The 23,281-nt window shown below is 46.8% G+C and overlaps 1 protein-coding gene across 1 annotated transcript in view; it reads right to left on the bottom strand.

Annotated features, from left to right (window-relative positions):
- The window catches only part of LOC139266717 (dynein axonemal heavy chain 6-like), a 580,613-nt gene that overhangs the window by 49,380 nt on the left and 507,952 nt on the right, over positions 1 to 23,281 (bottom strand). Inside the window, exons 32-33 of the mRNA XM_070884303.1 lie at positions 19,791 to 19,936; positions 18,324 to 18,392 (exon numbers count right to left, since the gene is read on the bottom strand). Of these exons, the coding sequence (XP_070740404.1) occupies positions 18,324 to 18,392; positions 19,791 to 19,936 (215 nt within the window). The remainder of the gene's footprint in view (positions 1 to 18,323; positions 18,393 to 19,790; positions 19,937 to 23,281) is intronic.

The raw sequence follows: 23,281 nt of genomic DNA, 5'->3' as shown, positions 1-23,281 counted from the left end.
ATTGGGAACTGGTCCATGGATTAGGAGTTGGTCCATGGATTGGGAACTGGTCCAGGCATTGGGAGTTGGTCCATGGATTGGGAGTTGGTCCATGGATTGGAAGTTGGTCCATGGGTTGGGAGTTGGTCCATGGATTGGGAGTTTGTCCATGGATTGGGAACTGGTCCATGGATTGGGAGTTGGTCCATGGATTGTGAGTTGGTCCATGGATTGGGAACTGGTCCATGGATTGTGAGTTGGTCCATGGATTTGGGGTTGGTCCATGGATTGGGTGTTGGTCCATGGATTAGGAGTTGGTCCATGGACTGGGAGTTGGTCCATTGATTGGGAGATGATCCATGGGTTGGGAGTTGGTCCGTGGATTCGGAGTTGGTCCGTGGATTGGGAGTTGGTCCATGGATTGGGAACTGGCCCATGGATTGGGAACTGGTCCATGGATTGGGAGTTGGTCCATGGATTGGGAGTTGGTCCATGGATTGGGAACTGGTCCATGGATTGGGAGTTGGTCCATGGATTGGGAACTGGTCCATGGATTGGGAGTTTGTCCATAGATTGGGAGTTGGTCCATGGATTAGGAACTGGTCCATTGATTGGGAGTTGGACCATGGATTGGGAACTGGTCCATTGATTGGGAGTTGGTCCATGGATTGGGAACTGGTCCATGGATTGGGTGTTGGTCCATGGATTGGGAACTGGTCCATGGGTTGGGAGTTGGTCCATGGGTTGGGAGTTGGTCCATAGATTTGGAGTTGGTCCATGGATTGGGTGTTGGTCCATGGATTGGGAACTGGTCCATGGGTTGGGAGTTGGTCCATTGATTGGGAGTTGGTCCATGGGTTGAGAGTTGGTCCATGGATTGGAAACTGGTCCTTGGGTTGGGAGTTGGTCCATGGGTTGGAAGTTGGTCCATGGATTGGGAATTGGTCCATGGATTGGGAACTGATCCATGGATTGGGAGTTGGTCCATTGATTGGGAGTTGGTCCATTGATTGGGAGTTGGTCCATGGATTGGGAACTGGTCCATTGATTGGGAACTGGTCCATTGATTGGAAGTTGGTCCATGGATTGGGAATTGGCCGATGGATTGGTAACTGGTCCATGGATTGAGAACTGGTCCTTGGATTGGGAACTGGTCCATGGATTTTGAACTGGTCGATGGATTGGGAGTTGGTCCATGGATTGGGAACTGGTCCATGGATTGGGAGTTGGTCCATGGATTGGGAACTGGTCCATGGATTGGGAACTGGTCCATGGATTGGGAGTAGGTCCATGGATTGTGAGTTGGTCCATGGCTTGGGAGTTGGTCCATGGATTGGGGTTTGGTCCATGGGTTCGGAGTTGGTCCATGGATTGGGAGTTGGTCCATGGATTGGGAACTGGTCCATGGGTTGGGAGTTGGTCCATGGGTTGGGAGTTCATCCATGGATTGGGAGTTGGTCCATGGGTTGGGAGTTGGTCCATGGGTTGGGAGTTGGTCCATGGGTTGGGAGTTCATCCATGGATTGGGAGTTGGTCCATGGGTTGGGAGTTGGTCAATTGATTGGGAGTTGGTCCATGGATTGGGAACTGGTCCATGGATTGGGAACTGGTCCATGGGTTGGGAGTTGGTCCATGGGTTGGGAGTTCGTCCATGGATTGGGAGTTGGTCCATGGGTTCGGAGTTGGTCCATGGATTGGGAGTTGGTCCATGGATTGGGAACTGGTCCATGGGTTGGGAGTTGGTCCATGGGTTGGGAGTTCATCCATGGATTGGGAGTTGGTCCATGGGTTGGGAGTTGGTCCATTGATTGGGAGTTCGTCCATTGATTGGGAGTTGGTCCATGGATTGGGTACTGGTCCATTGATTGGGAACTGGTCCATGGATTGGGAGTTGATCCATGGATTGGGAACTGGTCCATGGATTGAGAACTGGTCCTTGGATTGGGAGTTGGTCCACGGATTGGGAGTTGGTCCACGGATTGGGAGTTGGTCCATGGATTGGGAACTTGTCCGTGGACTGGGAGTTGGTCCATTGATTGGGAGTTGGTCCATTGATTGGGAGTTGGTCCATGGATTGAGAGTTGGTCCATGAATTGGGAACTGGTCCATGGATTGGGAACTGGTCCATGGATTGGGAGTTGGTCCATGGATTGGGAGCTGGTCCATTGATTGGGAGTTGGTCCATGGATTGTGAGTTGATCCATGGATTGGGAGTTGATCCATGGATTGGGAACTGGTACATGGATTGGGAACTGGTCCTTGGATTTGGAGTTGGTCCATGGATTGGGAGCTGGTCCATTGATTGGGAGTTGGTCCATGGATTGGGAGTTGATCCATGGATTGGGAGTTGGTCCATGGATTGGTGGTTGGTCCATGGATTGGGAGTTGGTCCGTGGATTGGGAACTGGTCCATGGATTGGGAACTGGTCCATGGATTGGGGAATTGGTCCATGGATTTTGAACTGAATTGTCTGACTTAGAGGCCACAGTAAGGCATAGAAGGAACTACTGTGACAAGAGTGAAGGCTGGAAATGTGAAATAAAAATGAAAGTTGTTGGAAACAGGTCAGAACACAATGAATGGTTCAATGTAGCAATGGAAAATGAGGGAAGATCTTCAATGGCTCATTGCAAAGGGCTTGAGTCAAATCTTCTCTTTCAATAGATGTATTGAATAAAAACCTAACTTGTATCTCCTTAGTCTTGCTTCCTATCTCACTGCACTGCTACTAGTGTTACACAGCCATACAGTACCAAAGGTCGCTGAAGTATTCTGTTTATTTTGTCCGATGGGTGCCACATTGATGCTAATCAGCAATATTCTGGAAGGAGCTCCATTGCAGTTTGCAACGTAACCAGACTTTCCTGTAAAATTTGCTTTCATCACAGAGAGGGGTTCGTGGCTAACCCAATGTCCTCTCTCCACATTTGTGTTCAAATTCAGCCCAAATTCTAGAAATCAAATCTTCTTATTCTCAGGATTATCAAAAGTATTAATGTTGGGAATTTCACACAATCTTTTTTGATCGTTCTTTGGGATGTGGGTGTCGCTGGCAAGCCGGCATTTATTGACCATCCCTAACTGTCCTTGAGAATGTGGTGAGCCTTCTTCTTGAACCGCTGCAGGCCGTGTGGTGAAAGTGCTCCCAACAGTGCTGTCAGGTAGGAAGTTCCACAATTTTGACACAGCGACGATGAAAGAACATCGATATATGTCCAGGTCTGTGACCTGGAGGGAAACTTGGAGGTGGTGATGTTGCAGTACAGAGGGACCTGGGGGTCCTTATGTATGAAACACAAAAAGTTAGTATGCAGGTACAGCACGTCATCAAGAAGGCAAATGTAAGTTTGGCCTTTATTGCAAGGAGGATAGAGTATAAAAGCAGAGAGGTCCTGCTACAACTGTACAGGCCACACCTGGAGTACTGCCTACAGTTTTGGTCTCCTTATTTAAGGAGGGATATACTGGCATTGGAGGCTGTTCAGAGAAGGTTCACTAGGTTGATTCCTGAGATGATTTATGAAGAAAGGTTGAGTAGGTTGTACTTATACCCATTGGAGTTTAGAAGAATGAGAGGGGATCTTAGTGAACGTATAAGGTACTCAGGGGGCTTGACAGGGTAGATGCAGAAAGGATGTTTCCCCTCGTGGGGGAATCTAGAACTCGGGGGCATCGTTTAAGAATAAGGAGTCACCCATTTAGAACTGAGATGAGGAGGAACTTCTTCTCTTAGAGGGTTGTAAATCTGTGGAATTCTCTTCCCCAGAGAGCTGTGGAGGCTGGGTCACTGAATATATTTATGGTGGAGGTAGACAGATTTTTGAAAGATAAGTGAGTGAAAGATAAGGGTTATGGGGAGCGGGCAGGGAAGTGGAGCTGAGCCCAAGATCAAATCAGCCATGAATGATCTTATAGAATGGCGGAGCAGGCTCGTGGGGGCGAATGGCCTACTCCTGTTGTTGTTTCCTATGTTCCTTTGTTCCATGCAACTGCTACCCTTGTCCTCCTACATCAGTGGTTCTCAAACTTTTTTGGCTAAAGGGCCTTTTCTCAAATCGATAAGTAAGCAAGGACCCTCATCTAAATTATAACACTGATTAATACTTATAATATGAAAGTGCTGAATGTAAAGACTGTTTTAATAATTCTTTTAAGAAAACAGGTATTTACTTACAGAATTCAGTCAGATGGGTGTGCCTGCTTCTCAAACCAATTCTGGACACTCCGTTACAAGAGATGGCCACTATTGGCCACTTAGTGCTGGACAGTTTTTAAAGCCGTCAGCAGGCTGGCCAAGATGTGTGAGGGCACGAGCACCCATGCACAGGCTGGGATGCTGCAGGAAGAATGACTCACCGCCAATATTCCCTGTAAGCTGTGCTCTGTTCTGCGCGGCTTATTTCTTTAAATTTCTGCGCATGCGCGGTATTTACAATGTAAAATCCTACTGATTACCACCTACCACCCTCACTCATCTCATGAATCACTACTCCTCCATGTTCAACACCGCATGAAGCACTGAGGGTAGAAAGGGTACAGAATATACTCTGATAGGGGGCTTCAATATCCATCACCAAGAGTGGCTCGGTAGCACCACTACTGACCAAGGTGGCCAACTCTGGTTCAATGAGGAGTGCAGAAGAGCATGCCATTAGCAGCGCCAGGTGCAGCTAAAAATGAGGTGCCAACCCGGGGAAGCTGCAACACAAACTATATGCATGCTAAACAGTGGAAGCAGCATGCTATAGACAGAGCTAAGCGATACCACAATCAGCGGATCAGATCAAAGCTCTGCAGTCCTGCCACATCCAGTTGTGAATGGTGGTGGACCATTTAACAACTAATGGGAGAAGGAGGCTCTATGGACATCCCCATCCTCAATGATGACAGAGTCAAGCACGTGAGTGCAAAAGACAAGGCTGAAGTGTTTGCAACCATCTTCAGCCAGAAGTGCCAAGTGGATGATCCATATTGGCCTGCTCCTGATGCTCCCCACCATCACAGAAACCAGTCTTCAGCCAATTTGATCCCCTCCACATTATAACAAGAAACGGCTGAGCGCATTGGATACAGCAAAGGTTATGGGCCCTGACAACATCCTGTGTGTCGTGCTGAAGACTTGTGCTCCAGAACTAGCCGCGCCTCTAGCCAAGCTGTTCCAGTACAGCTACAACAATGGCATCTACCCAACAATGTGGAAAACTGCCCAAGTATGTACTGTCCTCAAAACAAAAGAAAAATCTAATCCAGCCAATTACCACCCTATCAGTCTACATTCAATCACCAGCAAAGTGATGGAAGGTGTCGTCGACAGTGCTATCAAGCGGTACTTACTCACCAATAACCTGCTCACCAATGCTCAGTTTGGATTTTGCTAGGACCACTTGGCTCCAGACCTCATTATAGCCCTGGTCAAAACATGCACAAAAGAGCTGAATTTCAGAGGTGAGGTGAGAGTGACTGCCCTTGACATCAAGGCAGCATTTGACCAAGTGTGGCATCAAGGAGCCCGAGTAAAATTGAAGCCAATGGGAATCAGGGGAAAACTCTCCACTGGCTGGAGTCATACCCAGCACAAAGGGAGATGGCTGTGGTTGTTGGAGGTCAATCATCCCAGCCCCAGGACATTGCTGCAGGAGTTTCTCAGGGGTGTCCTAGGCCCAAACATCTTCAGCTGCTTCATCAATGGCCTTCCTTCCATCATAAGGTCAGAAATGGGGATGTTCACTGATGATTGCACAGTGTTCAGTGGCATTCACAACTCCTCAGATAATGAAGGAGTCCATGCCCGCATGCAGCATGGACGACATTCAAGCTTGGGCTGATAAGTGGCAAGTAACATTTGTGTCACACAAGTGCCAGGCAAAGATCACGTCCCTTTGACATTCAACAGCATTACCATCACCGAATCCCCCACCAACAACATCCTGGGAGTCACCATTGACCAGAAACCTAACTGGACCAGCCACATAAATATTGTGGCAACAAGAGCAGGTCAGAGGCTGGGTATTCTGCAGCAAGTGTCTCACCTCCTGACTCCCCGAAACCTTTCCATCATCTACAAGGCACAAGTCAGGAGTGTGATGGAATACTCTCCACTTGCCTGGATGAGTGCAGCTCCAACAATACTCAAGAAGCTCAACACCATCCAGTACAAAGCAGCCCACTTGATTGGCACCCCATCCACCACCTTCAACATTCACTCCCTCCACCGGCGCACCGTGGCTGCAGTGTGTACCATCTACAAGATGCACTGTAGCAACTCGCCAAGGCTTCTTCAGCAGCACCTCCCAAACCTGTGACCTCTACCACCTAGAAGGACAAGGGCAGCAGGCACATGGCAACACCTTCATCTTCAAGTTCCCCTCCATGTTACACAACATCCTAACTTGGAAATATATCGCTGTTCCTTCATTGTCGTGTGGTCAAAATCCTGGAACTCCCTCCCTAACAGCACTGTGGGAGTACCTCCAACACATGGACTGCAGCGGTTCAAGAAGGTGGCTCACCACCTCCTTCTCGAGAGCAAAAAGGGATGGGCAATAAATGCTGGCCAACACCCACATCCCGTGACTGAGAAAACAAAGCCGGTGAGTGGCCTGCTCAGGACCTATCCCATTACTGCACGGCCTAGCGGCTTAAAGGCAACATTGCTCACGACCGTACTGTCCCACTGGCATGTCCTATAACAGCTGCCCTGTGGGATTGTACGTGTTTGCGTGAATACGTTCAGGCACGTGTTTGAAGGGACCCACAGATCAGGCGTCGAGAAGATGGCACACGGTTGTGGCACCAGGAAGAGGACTCAGCCCATCCTGCTTGGAGCGCTCATTGCAAAGTGAGTGACAGCTTGGGCCTCTGAGTACTGGTGTGGTGCTGGGTCACACGGGGGGAGCACTGGTGTGGTGTTAGGTCACACGGGGGGTGGGTTGGTGGGAGCCCTGGTCTGGTGTTGGGTCACACGGGGGGAGCACTGGTGTGGTGCTGGGTCACACGGGGGGAGCACTGGTGTGGTGTTAGGTCACATGGGGGGTGGGTTGGTGGGAGCCCTGGTCTGGTGTTGGGTCACACAGTGGGGGGGGGATGGTGGGAGCACTGGTCTGGTGTTGGGTCACTCGGTGGGGGGGGTGGAATGGTGGGAGCACTGGTCTGGTGTTGGGTCACATAGTGGGAGCACTGGTTTGGTGTTGGGTCACATAGTGGGAGCACTGGTCTGGTGTTGGGTCACTCGGTGGGGGGGGATGGTGGGAGCCCTGGTCTGGTGTTGGGTCACACGGTGGGGGGGGGTTTGGGAGCACTGGTCTGGTGTTGGGTCACACGGGGGGAGCACTGGTCTGGTGTTGGGTCACTCGGTGGGGGGGGGTTTGGGAGCACTGGTCTGGTGTTGGGTCACACGGTAGGGGGGGGTGGAATGGTGGGAGCACTGGTCTGGTGTTGGGTCACACGGTGGGAGCACTGGTCTGGTGTTGGGTCACACGGTGGGAGCACTGGTCTGGTGTTGGGTCACACGGTGGGAGCACTGGTCTGGTGTTGGGTCACACGGTGGGAGCACTGGTCTGGTGTTGGGTCACACGGTGGGAGCACTGGTCTGGTGTTGGGTCACACGGTGGGAGCACTGGTCTGGTGTTGGGTCACACGGTGGGAGCACTGGTCTGGTGTTGGGTCACACGGGGGGAGCACTGGTGTGGTGCTGGGTCACACGGGGGGAGCACTGGTCTGGTGTTGGGTCACACGGTGGGAGCACTGGTCTGGTGTTGGGTCACACGGTGGGAGCACTGGTCTGGTGTTGGGTCACACGGGGGGAGCACTGGTGTGGTGCTGGGTCACACGGGGGGAGCACTGGTCTGGTGTTGGGTCACACGGTGGGAGCACTGGTCTGGTGTTGGGTCACACGGTGGGAGCACTGGTCTGGTGTTGGGTCACACGGTGGGAGCACTGGTCTGGTGTTGGGTCATTCCAGCAGTGTCTGGAGGATGCAATATACAGAAGAATCCTAATTCACATCAGTGGAATACTGGTGCTGTTGTGAGGTTGGGACTGAAGCATTTTTCTGTAGAATTTACGGGCCCCAAGTTTCCACATGATTTGCGCCTGATGTTTAGGAGCAACTGGTGGAGAACGAACTATCTTAGAAATCGCAATTCTCCACATTTTTTTTTCTACAGTTCTAGTCAGGTAGAACAGTTTCACTTTGGAACAGAATTTTTTCTTCAAAAGGGGGCGTGTCCGGCCACTGACGCCTGATTTCAAAGTTTCCACAGTGAAAACGTACTCCAAACTAACTTAGAATGGAGATAGTGAAGATTTTTGTAGAACTGAAAAAACCTTATTTACACATTAAAAAATCAGGCGCAGGTTACAAATTAGGCGTCGGGAACGAGGTGGGGTGGGGGGGGGGGGGGGGGAAGGGAAGTCATTAAATTCGACAATCAATCCTTATTTATACTTCTACAAATATTATACAAATAAATCCAACCTGAATAAACATTTATAAGCAAAGAAAAGATTAAATAAACCATCTTCCTACCTGTGTGAAAGTGCTTCAGGCAGGTTCAGTCAGCTCAGTGGTGTGGCGTCGTTCCCGCGAACGGGAGGGAGGGAGGGCCCGACCGACCGCAGTGGGGGGAGGCGGGAGGGAAGGCAGGGGGGGGAGGCAGCCGTTCCCGACGGCAGGGGGGGGAAACGGCTGCCTCAACTTCTGAGGCTTCCTGCAGCCTTCTCACTGCTGCAAGAAGCCTCAGTGCTGATCATGGAAGGGCAATGTGCTTTTATTAAAAAATGTTCAAAAATTAAACAGCTACAAAGAACTACAAAAATGGCCGAGTGCCAATGTTTCCTTCACACTGCGCGTGACCGAACGCTCCAACGCGCACGCGCAGCGTTGTCGGCACGAAAAAAACTAATTTAAATGGTACCCGCCCCCTCCCACTTACAAAATCGGCGCGAGTGGTAGGCTCCGCCCCCCTGGGCACCGCGCCAAGCTGCCATGGAGCTGCAGGGCATTCCAGAATCGCGTGTTTTTTTTCAGGCGCCCTTTTCGGCGCGAAAAACGGGCGCCCAGCTCGGAGGGGCGCCCGTTTTGTAGCGTGTGGAAACTTGGGGCCTATGGATGGATATTTTGTATTAGTCCTCGTAGTGCCAGGCCTGACAACGTAGAAGGAGCTTCTGAGCTGTGCTGTAGCTGACCTTGGATGTAAAAAATATTCCATTCTCCAGCAATGATATCTCATAATAGGCAGAAAAATAAATCTTTTTTTTAAGAAAGTTTGCTTTTTTATCCAGTCGGTACTCTGTCCTGAAGAGGTAGTTGATGAAGCAGTGCTCTCTTCACTCCCACACATGTCCACAGAGCTGGACCCTCCATCAGTCACTGTCAGAGTTACTTATTATAGCTTCAGTCACTTAAAGAGTGTACGCTGGTTTCCTCTTTGATTGATTACCCACGCCAGTAGCGCTGTCGACAGTCCACCAGAGTTACATTGGAAGATACGCCAGGGTAGCCGTTCTTTTTAAAGGTGATATATAACACTGCCATGGACACGCACAACAGCCTTTCATATCTGAGCTATGCTTTAATCGTAGCAGCCATACTGCTAGCTGGACTGAGATAAACTGCCAGCACTGCCCAGGCATCAAACCAAGGATCTGCTGCTCTGCATTGCTCAGTTAAATGTTGACTACCAGCTGAGCGATCTGATGGGCCCCAACACCCAGCCAATGACCATCAGCAAAGTGCCCCGTGGGCTGCAGAGCCTCGTGGGTGTGAACCCCACCACAGCACCCAATCCCACTCCCCACCACACTTCCCACTTGCAACGGCGACAGGTCACAGAGCATGACCGTTCCTGATTTTAACCTGCACTACTGAACAGGTTAAGTGAAGGACAGCCACTCAAAGCCGGCGGGGTCTTTCTTTATAGGTGCCTGTTGGGTCCCAATGATGTCACCGGGATGTGTTTTAATGGGATGACCTGAGCGGGGAAGCTGCAGTAGCTTTCCCACCAGGTGAAGATAGCGAGGAAGAAAAGCCAGACTAGAAGATGCCCGAACAGGTAAATAAGAACATAAGAAATAGGAGCAGGTGTAGGCCATTTGGCCCTCGAGCCTGCTCCACCATTCAATAAGATCATGGCTGATCTGATCATGGACTCAGCTCCACTTCCCTGCCCGCTCCCCATAACCCTTTACTCCCTTATCGCTCAAAAATCTGTCCATCTCCGCCTTAAATATATTCAATGACCCAGCCTCCACAGCTCTCTGGGGCAGAGAATTCCACAGATTTACAACCCTCTGAGAGAAGAAATTCCTCCTCATCTCAGTTTTAATTGGCCGGCCCCTTATTCTGAGATTATGTCCCCTAGTTTTAGTTTCCCCCATGACTGGAAATATCCTCTCTGCATCCACCTTGTTGAGCCCCCTCATTATCTTATATGTTTCAATATGATCACTTCATTCTTCTGAACTCCAATGAGAATAGACCCAACCTGCTTAACCTATCTTCATAAGTCAACCCCCTCATCAACCTAGTGAACCTTCTCTGAACAGTCTCCAATGCAAGTATATACTTCCTTAAATACAGAGACCAAAACTGTACGCAGTACTCCAGGTGTGGTCTCACCAATACCCCGTACAGTTGTAGGGTTGCACCTCAACAGAGCCAGGACCAGTATCCTCACGGGAGGTTTTGCCAGTGCTGTTGGGGAGGCTTTAAACTAACTTAGCAGGAGGATGTGAACTGGAGAATAGATTTAGTGGGGAGGGAAGCAAAGCTGGAACTGGGCAGCAGAGAAGTAGAAGTAGAATGTGAACTTGGAAGACAGAAGAAACAAGGGCTGGAAAATAGACAACAGGAAAGTTTGGCAATACTAAATGATATATACTTCAATGCAAGGAGTATAGGAAATAAGGCAGATGAGCTGAGAGCACAGATAGACACTTGGGAGTACAATATTATAGCTATTACTAAGACATGGTTGAAGGAAGGGCAGGTATGGCAGCTCAACATTCCTGGTTACAGGGTTTTCAGACAGGATAGAAAGAGGGTAAAAAAGGAGGGGGGGAGGGGGTCATGGTATTGATTAAAGAAACAATTACAGCTGTGAGGAGGGATGATATATTAGAGGGGTCATCAAATGAGGCTATATGAGTTGAATTAAAGAACAAAAAAGGGGTGATCACACTACTGAGAGTGTACTATAGACCCCCAAGCAGTCAGAGGGAGATAGAAGAACAAAAATATGGCAAATTGCTGTGAAGTACGAAAACTATAGAGCTGTAATAGTGAGGGATTTCAACTACCCTAATATTAACTGGGAAAAAGGTGGTGTGAATTGTATAGAGGGAGCGGAATTCCTGAAATGTATTCAGGAGAACTTCTTTAGCCTGTATGAAACAAGCCCAACAAGGGAGGGGGCGGTTCTGGACTTGGTTTTGGGGAATGAAGAGGAGCAGGTGGAAGGGGTATCAGTGGGAGAGCATTTTGGTGCTAGTGATCATAATTCAGTTAGATTTAGGGTAGTTATGGAAAAGGACAAAGTCGGACCAGGAATAAAAGTTCTCAATTGGGGTAAAGTCAATTTTGCTGAGCTGAGATGGGATTTGGCCAAAGTGTACTGGAAACTTGATAGTAAATCAGTGTCAGAGCAGTGGGAGGCATTCAAGGAGGAGATCCTGAGGGTACAGAGCAAGGATGTTCCCTTAAAAAAAAGGGTGGGGCTAACAAACCTAGAGCCCCCTGGATGTCAAGGGACATAAGAAAAAAAGGGAAGCTTATGACAGATACTGAGAACTCAACACTGCAGAAATTCTAGAAGAGTAAAAGAAGTGCAGGAATGCAATTAAAACAATATCAGGAAAGCAAAGAGAGAGCATGAAAGAATGTTGGCAATTAAAATCATGGAAAACCCAAAGATGTTTGATAAATACATTAAGAGCAAGAGGATAACTAGAGAAAGAGTGGAGCCTATTCGAGACCATAAAGGAAATCTGTGTGTGGAGGCAGAAGTCCTCGGTATGATTCTTAATGAATACCTTGCATCTGTTTTCACAAAAGAGAGGGACGATGCAGACATTGCAATGAGGGAGGAGGAGTGTGAAATATTAGACGAGACAAACATTGTGAGAGAGGAAGTATTTAGGGCTTAGCAGCTTTGAAAGTGGATAAATCCCTAGGCCCAGATGAAATGTATTGCAGGCTGTTAAGAGAAGCAAAAGGGGAAATAGCAGAGGCTCTGACCATCATTTTACAATCCTCTCTGGCTACAGGTATGGTGCCAGAGGACTGGAGGACTGCTAATGTTGTACCTTTGTTTAAAAATGGAGAAAGGTATAGACCGAGTAATTACTAGCCAGTCAGTCTAACCTCGGTGGTGGGAAATAGTCCTGAGGGACAGGATAAATCTCATATGGAAAGACATGGATTAATCAAGGACAGTCAACATGGATTTGTCAAGGGAAGGTCGTGTCTGACTAACTTGAGTGAATTTTTTGAGGAGGTAACCAGAAGGGTCGATGAGGGCAGTGCATATGATGTAGTGTATATGGATTTTAGCAAAGCTTTTGATAAGGTCCCACATGGCAGATTGGTCACGAAAGTAAAAGCCCAAGGGATCCAGGGCAAGGTGGCAAGCTGGATCCAAAATTGGCTCAGAGGCAGGAAGCAAAGGGTAATGGTTGATGGGTGTTGTTGTGGCTGGAAGACTGTTTCCAGTAGATTTCTGCAGGGCTCAGTGCTGGGTCCCTTGCTTTTTGTGGTATGTATCAATGATTTAGACTTAAATGTAGGGGGTATGAATAAGAAGTTTACACTAAAATAGGCTGTGTGGCTGATAATGAGGAAGAAAGCTTCATACTGCAGGAAGATATCAATGTACTGGTCAGGTGAGCAGAACAGTGACAAATGGAATTCAATCCGGATAAGTGTGAGATAATGCATTTGGGGAGGGCCAACAAGGCAAGGGAATACACATTAAATGGTACGACACTGAAAAGTGTAGAGGAACAAAGGGACCTTGGAGTGCAGGTCCACAGATCCCTGAAGGTAGCAGGCCAGGTAGATAAGGTGGTTAAGAAGGCATATAGAATACTTGCCTTTATTAATTGAGGCATGGAATACAAGAGCAAGGAGGTTATGCTTGAACTGTATAAAACACTGGTTAGGCCGCAGCTTTGTGCAGTTCTGGTCACCACATTACAGGAAAGATATGATTGCAGTGGAAAGGGTGCAGAGGAGATTTACAAGAATGTTGCCTGGACTGGAGAATTTTGTTTATGAGGAAAGATTGGAGATGCTGGGTCTGTTTTCTTTGGAATAGAGGAGGCTGAGGGGAGACCTGATTGAGGTGTATAAGATTACGAGGGACCTGGAAAGAATGGATAGGAAGGACCTGTTTGCCTTGGGGTCAACAACCAAAGGGCAAAGATTTAAAGTAATTGGCAGGAGGTGTAGAGGAGATATGAGGGGAAATTTCTTCACCCAGAGGATGGTGAGGATCTGGAACTCACTGCCTGAAACGATGGCAGAGGCAGAAACTCTCACCACATTTTAAAGATAATTGGATGTGCACTTAAAGTGCTGTAACCTACAGGGCTACGGACCAAGAGCTGGAAAGTGGGATTAGCTGGATAGCTCTTGGTTGGCTGGCACAGACACGATGGGTCGAAATGGCCTCCTTCCGTGCTGTAAATGTTTATGATTCTATGAAATAAAGATAGCCATGGCAGGGAAGGTGGTGCGCCGTCATTGCAGCATGTGCGAGAGTTTGTGAAGACCAGCGAAATCCCAAGCAACTACATCTGCGGAAAGTGTCTGCAGCTTGAGGAACTTCGGTTCATAGGTATAACTAGGAATGAGGTTCTGCTGAGGGAGTTTGAGCAGCTTGGGTCCAAATTAAAACGCAGAACCTCAAAGGTAATAATCTCTGGATTGTTACCTGAGCCCTGTGCAAATTGGCATTGGGACAGACAGATCAGAGAGTTAAATGCGTGGCTCAAAGACTGGTGTGGGAGGCAGGGGTTTTGCATCGTGGGGCACTGGCACCAGTATTGGGGAAAGAGGGAGCTGTTCCGTTGGGATGGGCTCCACTTAGACCGTGCTGGGACCAGTGACCTAGCAAAATGAATAACTAGGGCGGCAGGGCTTTAAACTAATGAAGGGGCGTGGGAAGATCCAGGAAAGGGTAAATTCAATAACAATAAGAGAAATGTCAAGGCTGTAGAGCAGAGTATTGATCTGGATAAAGATAAGCAGAATGTGTCAGGAAAGGACAGAGAGATTAATAAAGATAATAGGGCACCAGTGACTAAAGCGACATCAGGGACAATAGAAAAAAGTTAACCTAGGATATTATATCTGAGTGTACGAAGCATTCGCAACAAAATAGATTAATTAATAGCACAGATAGAAATAAATGGATTTGAATTAATAGTCATTACAGAGACATAGTTGCTGATGACCAAGATTGGGAACTAAATATTCCAGGATATTTGATTTTTAGAAGAGACAGGCAGAATGGAAAAGGAGGGAGGTATTGCACTGATAATAAAGGAAGGAATAAAGGCAGTAGAGAGAAAGGAACTTGGCATGGAAAAACAAAATGTAGAATCAATTTGGGTGGAGTTAAGAAACAACAAGGGACAGAAAACACGAGTGGGAGTGGTTTGTAGGCCCCCGAACAGTAGTTGTAGTGTCGGGCAGAGAATATATTAGGAAATTGGAGATGCATATAAAAGAGGTAACACAGTAATCCTAAGGGACTTTAATTTTCATATAGACTAGGAAAACCAAATTTGCAGTAAAAGTGCAGAGAAAGAGATCATGGAATGCATTCAAGATACCAGGGATCTTGTATTGTGCAATTAAACAGGGTTAATTAATAACCTTGTAGTAAAGGAGCCTCTGGGGAGCAGTGGTCATAATATGTTAGAATTTTATCTTGAGTTTGAGAGTGATTTAGTTAAGTCCGAAACTAGGGTCCTAAATCTGAACAAAGCAAACTACATAGATATGAGAGGCGAGTTGGCTAAGGTAGGTTGGGAAACTAAATTAAAGGATATGACACGAGAAAAGCAATGACAAACATTTAAAGATATAATTCATAATTCGCAACGAATATACATTCACTTAAGCAATAGTAACACCTCGGAAAATGGTCCCACCTGTGGCTAACAAGATAAATTAAAGATAATATTAGATTAAAGGAAGAGGCCTACAATGTTGCCAAAAAGAGTAGTAAGCCTGAGGATTGGGAGGATTTTAAAATTCAGCAAAGGAGGTCCAAGAAATTGATAAAGAAAGGGAAAATAGAATATGAGTAAACTAGTGAAAGACAGAACAACAGACTATAAAAGCTCCTATAGGTATGTAAAAGGGAAAAGATTAGTGAAACTAAATGTGGGTCATTATAGGTTGAGACAGGAGAAATTATAATGGGGAATAAGGAAATGCCAGTGAAATTAAACAAATTTGTGTCTGTCTTCACGGAAGAAGACGCAAAAAACCTCCCAGAAGTAGTGGAGATCCAAGGGTCTAGCGAGAATGAGGAACAGAAAGAAATTAGTATTCGTAAAAAATATTGCACTAGAGGAATTAATGGGACTGAAAGCCGATAAATCCCCTGGATTCAATGGCCTACATCCTAGGGTTTTAAAAGAGGTGGCTATAGAGATAGTGGATGCATTGGTTGTCATCTTCCAAAATGCCATAGATTCTGGAAGCATTTTTCGTACCACCGATGTCAGGCTAACTTGTCTGTAGTTCCCCGTTTTCTCTCTCCCTTCTTTCTTAAATAGTTGGGTTACATTTGCTACCTTCCAATTCGTGGGATTGCTAATAGTACATTCTTTCCGTTCCTCATTCTCGCTTGACCCTTAGTTCTCCACTATTTCTGGCAAGTTTTTTGCGCCTTCTTCCGTGAAGACAGCCACAAAATATTTGTTTAATTTCTCTGCCATTTCCTTATTCCCCATTATAATTTCTCCTGTCTCAGCCTACACGGGACCCAAATTTACTTTTGCTAATCTTTTCCTTTTTACATACCTATTAGAGTATTAGAGCTTTTATAGTCTCTGTTTTTATGTCTCTCACTAGTTTACTCTCATTCTATTTTCCCTAGATTTTCAGAAGGCATTCATAAGATGCCACACAAGAGGACATGAAACAAAATAAGGGCTCATGGGATTGGGGTTTATATATTAGCATGGATTAAGGATTAGTTAATGGACAGAAAACAGAAAGTAGGAATAAATGGGTAATTTTCAGGTTGGTAGGCTGTAACTAGTGGGGTGCCACAAGGATTGGTGCTTGGGCCTCAGTTATTCACAATCTATATCAATGATTTGGATGAGGGGACCAAATGTAATGTATCCAAGTTTGCTGATGATACAAAGCTCGGTGGGAATGTAAGTTGTGAGGAGGATTCAGAGGCTGCAAGGGGATATAGACAGGCTAAGCGAGTGAGCAAGAGCATGGCAAATGAATATAATGTAGAAAAATGTGAAGTTATTTACTTTGTTAGGAAAAATAGAAAAGCAGAGTATTTTTTAAATGGTGAGCGATTTGGATATATTGATGTTCAGAGGGACCTCGGTGTCCTTGTACACAAATCGCTGGAAGTTAATATGTAGGAAATGCTGGCAATTAGGAAAGCAAATGGAATGTTGGCCTTTATTACAAAAGGATTTGAGCCTAAAAGTAAAGATGTGTTACTGTAATTATATCATCATCATAGGCAGTCCCTCCAAGCAAGGATGACTTGTTTCCACACCAAAAAGGGATGAGTTCACAGGTGTTTCAATGAAGGACCTAATATTCCAGGTCCCGAACTACATCTTGAAGGGTGGAAGATGCCTATGCATGGATTTTTTAAACCGTTGCACATCAGCCACCACACGGGCTTGACAGAGCTAGGTCTTGGTCCAGTGGCAAGGATTACCCAAGACGACTGGAGACCTGCTCTGCTACAACTGGAGACCAGCTCTGATTATATAGGGGCTTGGTGAGGCCACACCTGGAGTATTGTGTACAGTTTTGGTCTCCTAATTTGAGGAAGGACATTCTTGCTATTGAGGGAGTGCAGCGAAGGTTCACCAGACTGATTCCCAAGATGACGGGACTGACATATCAAGAAAGACTGGATCAACTGGGCTTGTATTCACTGGAGTTCAGAAGAATGAGAGGGGATCTCATAGAAACGTTTATAATTCTGACGGGTTTAGACAGGTTAGATGCAGGAAGAATGTTCCCAATGTTGGGGAAGTCCTGAACCAGGGGTCAAAGTCTAAGGATAAGGGGTAAGTCATTTAGGACCGAGATGAGGAGAAACTTCTTCACCCAGAGAATGGTGAACCTGTGGAATTCTCTACTACAGAAAGTTATTGAGGCCAATTCACTAAATATATTCAAAAATGCGTTAGATGTAGTCCTTACTACTAGGGGGATCAAGGGGTATGGCGAGAAAGCAGGAATGGGGTACTGAAGTTGCATGTTCAGCCATGAACTCATTGAATGGCAGTGCAGGCTCGAAGGGCCGAATGGCCTACTCCTGCACCTATTTTCTATGTTTCTATGTTTCTATTCAGGACTGAGATGAGGAGAAATTTCTTCACTCAGAGTGTTGTGAAACTTTGGAATTCTCTACCCCAGAGGGCTGTGGATGCTCAGTCGTTGAGTATATTTAAGGCAGCGATCAATAGATTTTTGGATAGTAAGGGAATCCATGGATATGGGGATAGTGCAGGAAAGTGGAGTTGAGGTAGAAATCACCCATGATCTCATTGAATGGCGGAGCAGGCTCGAAGGGCCAAATGGCTTACTCCTGCTCCTAATTTTTATGTTCTTATGTACTCCTCAGTGCTGACATTTCTAATCAATGCAATTGCAAAAAATCTGAAAATATAAATTTTCCAAATATTTCTTAATGCAATCTGAATATTTTACAACACTGAACGGCCAAAATTGCACCTCTCCTTAAGGCCTGTTACCACTGCAAATCGGCGGACACGCTACAAAATCGCGAAGGCTCTCCCCTTTAAGTGAAGCAGAGAGCCATGGTGATGTGGCGCTGTGATGACGTCATCGCGGCGGTCACTCCGCACTGCTCCCAACTTCCGTCCCTCAGGTGTTGCCACAGCCTCGTGTAGTCACCGCCCCCATTAAGAGCGACTTCTGGATCCGAAGAAAAAAAAACAACAAAGAGCGGAATTTCGCTCAAGAGACGACCTCAACCACAGCTGCGGTAAAAATCATTTCGGGCAGGGGGCAATTTCTACCCCTGAGCCTCCTCCCTCAGCTTTATATCAATTTATGGCAGGATTGCCAAACATTTCTCATTGAACTGCTGCTTACCCAGGGTTCATAGTTGCAAATAAACCACAGGACCTATTCAGCCGGATTTCTCTGCCTACAAACACGAATCTGGAAGGCAAGAAGCAAACAGTTAATCAATCGCTAATGACGTAAGGCACAAGGGGGATGAAATTGGATTGAGATCAAAAATGAGCGCGGGCCCTCAGCCATTGAATGGAATTCAGGCAGCATGTAAAATTGCTGCTGACACGGGTGCTCGAACGTGTTGGAAATGTCCTATAAACTGCCTGAAATGTGCTCTCAAAATGCAGTTCACCTCAAACGTCAAAATGGAGTCATTATTTGAACTGAAAGCTGGGAAGTGGCTGGAGAGCAAACTAATTCAAACCTTATCTATTCCCAAAACAAGAAACCCTTAAAGGGTTGCTTTGATAAACAAGACATTCCTTGCTAGTGTTAGAAAGTCTGTTGGAAGATTAGACCCAGGATAAAACTTCGAGGCATGTCATGCCTTGATAATCAAACATTAGATTACTGCTTGAACCCACACTAGTGCTCGATTAAACATTACTGCTTCGACCTACGCTGGTGTTTGATGTTTGATGCTCAAACATACACTGTGCTGCTGCACTCCCTGATGGTGATCAACTTTTAGCATTGCTAATAAAGGCCGCGAGGATGATACAATTTTATTACTGTTTAATAGGAACACAGATGTGATATGATTCTAACACTGTTTAAAGGGTCCTGTTTTAGTACTATTTAATAAGCACTCTGAGATACTTTTAACACTGTTTAACAGCGATCCTAAGGATGTAAACTTTTATTACTGTTTAATAGAGGCCCTGAGGGTGATGACTTTGTTAACTCTAGATTTGACTATTACAATGTTCTCCTGTCCTGCCTCCCATTGTCCACCCATCATAAACTTAAGCTCATCCAAAACTGTGCTGCCAGTATCCTAACTCACACCAAGTCCCACTCATTCACATGGGCTTCCGGTCCGGCAACACTAGATTTTAAAATTCTCATCCTTGTTTTCAAATCCCTCCATTGCCTCGCCTCTTCCCCATCTCTGTAACCTCCTCCCTCCATACCACCCTCCAGGATCTCTGCATTCCTCCAATTCTGGCCCCTTGAGCATCTCCGATTTTAATCGCTCCACCACTGGTGGCCGTGCCATCAGCTGTCTCGGCCCTAAGCTCAGGAATTCTATTCCTAAACATCCCGGCCTCTTCACCTCGCTCTCTTCCTTTAAGACGCTCCTTAAAACCTATCTCTTTGACCAAGTGTTTGGTCAAGTGCCCTAATATCTCCTTTTGTGGCTCGGTTTCAAATTCTGTTTGCTAACACTTCTGAGAAGTGCCTTGAGACGTCTTACTATGTTAAAGGCACTACATAAATGCAGGTTTTAATTTTTGTTATATTTGATGTTTTTAAGCCACTGCAGGTGTGGGAAAAATAAATGACATGATGAATCTTTCAGCTGAGTGTGGAAAGACTGACCTCATAGCTTCACTGTCCTTGGCCGCCTTAATGCTGAGGATCTGCGAAGCGGTTACAGACAGGACCTCCACGTCAATCCGATTAAACTCATCAAAGCAGAACCACGCTCCAGACTGAGCCATTCCAGAGAACAATTTCCCCATCATCTGCAGGGAGGGAGGTTGGTGGGGGTGGGGGGGGGGGGGGGGTGGGTGGAGGGGAAAAATAAAGGAACGGTCAAAGTTAATGACAGCCTTCGTTAGCAGACTTGCCAACTGAGGGCAGCGTCTGTGCGGCAGATATCTACTTAACTGTACTGGAATGAGGTTTTAATTAGGTAGATGGCAGTGCCCAGCCGTACATCATGGCCGTGGATGATCAGAGTGACAGCTTCGCTGCTTCCAAATTTAAGAAATGTATTTGCGTGTCAATAACTAATCTGCTCCATTATGCTCTGTAGGTTCGCATTGACCTGGAGGGGAATGATCCAAGTGATACAGACATAAAATCCCAAGGATGCACAGACGGGGATGGAAGGAAACAATCAAATCTAACAGAGGTGCTCGGAGAGCAAGACGTGAATATGCATTGGTAAAGCCATTTAATCAGTGGGAGGAGGCACAGAATCTCGGGGTCTAGTCCCAGGGACATTGACTGCCTTCCTGTACCTCATGCAAGCTTCATGTTTGAGCCGAGATGGTGATTATCAGTGAGCTGCTGGACTATGGAACTCAAGTAAGCTCTGATCCATTCCCCAATACAAAGCTTGGTTGCTTTATACCCTTCCGAGGATAGGGGTGTTGAGGCCAATTATAGCATCCCACCTGGTTGACATTAGCAAGCTCATCAGAGAGCAGGATAAAACCTGGGACTTCCTGGTCTCTGTAATAAGTGCTGAATAATGTAATTGCTTTAATCAGTGACTCGCCCAGCAGGGAACGGATTGAGACCAGAATTTCAACAAAATCAAATAAAATACTAATAATAATGTTAAGTGCTGAAGGTACAGCGCACTTCCAGGGGATGCAGTTCCCTTTCTCAACAGCTGGATGTCTCCGGCAGAATTGATCGCTACGCCCGTGGAACCTAGGTTTAATTCAAGTCCAGGCTGGTGCAAAAATCAGGACCAATTCAGCGATCTGGCAAGCCATGTTTGAAGGGAGCTTGGGTCATAGAATGATCAATTGCAGTTCTATCTCTGACCCCACTCTCCCCATTGGAAGCACTGAACTTACCCCACAGTCTCCTCTCTCACTGCTGACTTCAAATGTTCGATGTGAAGTGCGTCCGGTGGTCTCAGGGACATAGCAGCATAAGAACAGCAGGAGGCCACTCAGCCCCCAAGCCTGTTGCATCTGGCGGATCCAATGCACTGGCTCCCGATGCCCGACAACTGCATCCCTCAAATGCCAGGATCTCCAGACCCAGGGTCACAGCCGGAACTGGAGTCGATTATTTGGAGTGTGTCTCGGATTGGAACATTTAGGGGAAAAGTAAAGGAGCGGGTATGCATAAAATGGACAGAGAAACAGTACATATTCAGAGAAACTAAAGGGAAAGAAAAAGAAATGTAAAGGAGGTGGAGAGGGACTGACAACACACAAACAGACCAGCAAGCAATCAGTGGTACCCAGAAATGAGACAATATCAAGCATAGTTTGATTGGAAGGTCCCAAATGTAAACACTGCTGCTGGAAAATAGATTAAAGTGGACTGGGAAAATAGATTAAAGTATGGGACAGTTCATGAGCAGTGGCAGACATTTAAGGAGATCATCATCATCATAGTCAGTCCCGCAAAATCAAGCAAGACTTGCTTCCCCTCTAAAAGTGAGTCTTCAGGTGACTGAACAGGCCAACACGGGAACCACAGACTCTGTCACAGGTGGGACAGACAGTCACTGAGGGAAGGGGTGGGTGGGACAGGTTTGCCGCACGCTCTTTCCGCTGCCTGCGCTTGTTTTCTGCATGCTCTCGGTGATGAGACTCGAGGTGTTCAGCGCCCTCCCGGATGCTCTTCCTCCACTTAGGGTGGTCTTTGGCCAGGGACTCCCAGGTGTCGGTGGAGATGTTGCATTTTATCAAGGAGGCTTTGAGGGTCTCCTTGAAACGTTTCCTCTGCCCACCTTGGGCTCGCTTGCCGTGTAGGAGTTCAGAATAGAGCACTTGCTTTGTGAGTCATGTGTCAGGCATGCGAATAATGTGGCCCGCCCAATGGAGCTGGTCGAGTGTGGTCAGTGCCTCGATGCTGGGGATGTTGACCTGATCGAGGACACTAACGCTGGTGTGTCTGTCCTCCAAGGGGATTAGCAGGATCTTGTGGAGATATTGTTGGTGGTATTTCTCCAGATTTGAGGTGTCTACTGTATATGGCCCACGTTTCAGAGCCATACAGAAGGATGGGTATAGAAACAAAGCAACATAGAAAATAGGTGCAGGAGCAGGCCATTCGAGCCTGCACCACCATTCAATAAGATCATGGCTGATCATTCACCTCAGTACCCATTTCCTGCTTTCTCTTCATACCCCTTGATCCCTTTAGCCGTAAGGGCCATATCTAACTCCCTCTTGAATATATCCAACAAACTGGCATCAACAACTCTCTGCGGCAGGGAATTCCACAGGTTAACAACTCTCTGAGTGAAGAAGTTTCTCCTCATCTCAGTCCTAAATGGCTTACCCCTTATCCTTCGATTGTGTCCCCTGGTTCTGGACTACCCCAACATCGGGAACATTCTTCCTGTATCCAACTTGTCCAGTCCCGTCAGAATTTTATATGTTTCTATGTATCACGACAGCCCTGTCGACCATGAGCTTGGTGGCAGATTTGAGGGTATGATCTTTGAACACTCTTTTGCTCAAGTGTCTGAAGGCTGCGCTGACGCACTGGAGGCGGCACTGAACCTCGTCGTCGATGTCTGTCCTTGCTGATAATAGGCTCCCGAGTTGTGGAAAGTGGTCCACGTTTTCCACGGCCGCGCCTTGGTTATGGCGGGGGGCAGTGCTGTGTGGCAGGGTCAGGTTGGCGGAGACCTCTATCTTGCAGATGTTTAGTGTAAGGCCCATGCTTTTGTATGCCTCAGTGAAGATGTTGTAACTCGCAACAAAAATATATCCCAATGAGAAGGAACATAAGAACATAAGAAATAGGAGCAGCAGTAAGCCATATGGCCCCTTGAGCCAGTTCCACCATTCAATAGATCATAACGGGGAACAAAGAAATGGCGGACCAATTGAACAAGTACTTTGGTTCGGTATTCACTAAGGAGGATACAAACAACCTTCCGGATATAAAAGGGGTCAGAGGGTCTAGTAAGGAGGAGGAACTGAGGGAAATCCTTATTAGTCGGGAAATTGTACTGGGGAAATTGATGGAATTGAAGGCCGATAAATCCCCAGGGCCTGGTGGACTGCATCCCAGAGTACTTAAGGAGGTGGCCTTGGAAATAGCGGTTGCATTGACAGTCATTTTCCAACATTCCATTGACTCTGGATCAGTTCCTATTGAGTGGA

This window comes from Pristiophorus japonicus, chromosome 7, assembly GCF_044704955.1.
Source record: "Pristiophorus japonicus isolate sPriJap1 chromosome 7, sPriJap1.hap1, whole genome shotgun sequence".
Taxonomy (NCBI): Eukaryota; Metazoa; Chordata; class Chondrichthyes; family Pristiophoridae; genus Pristiophorus; species Pristiophorus japonicus.
This window is presented reverse-complemented; position numbering and strand designations above follow the sequence as displayed.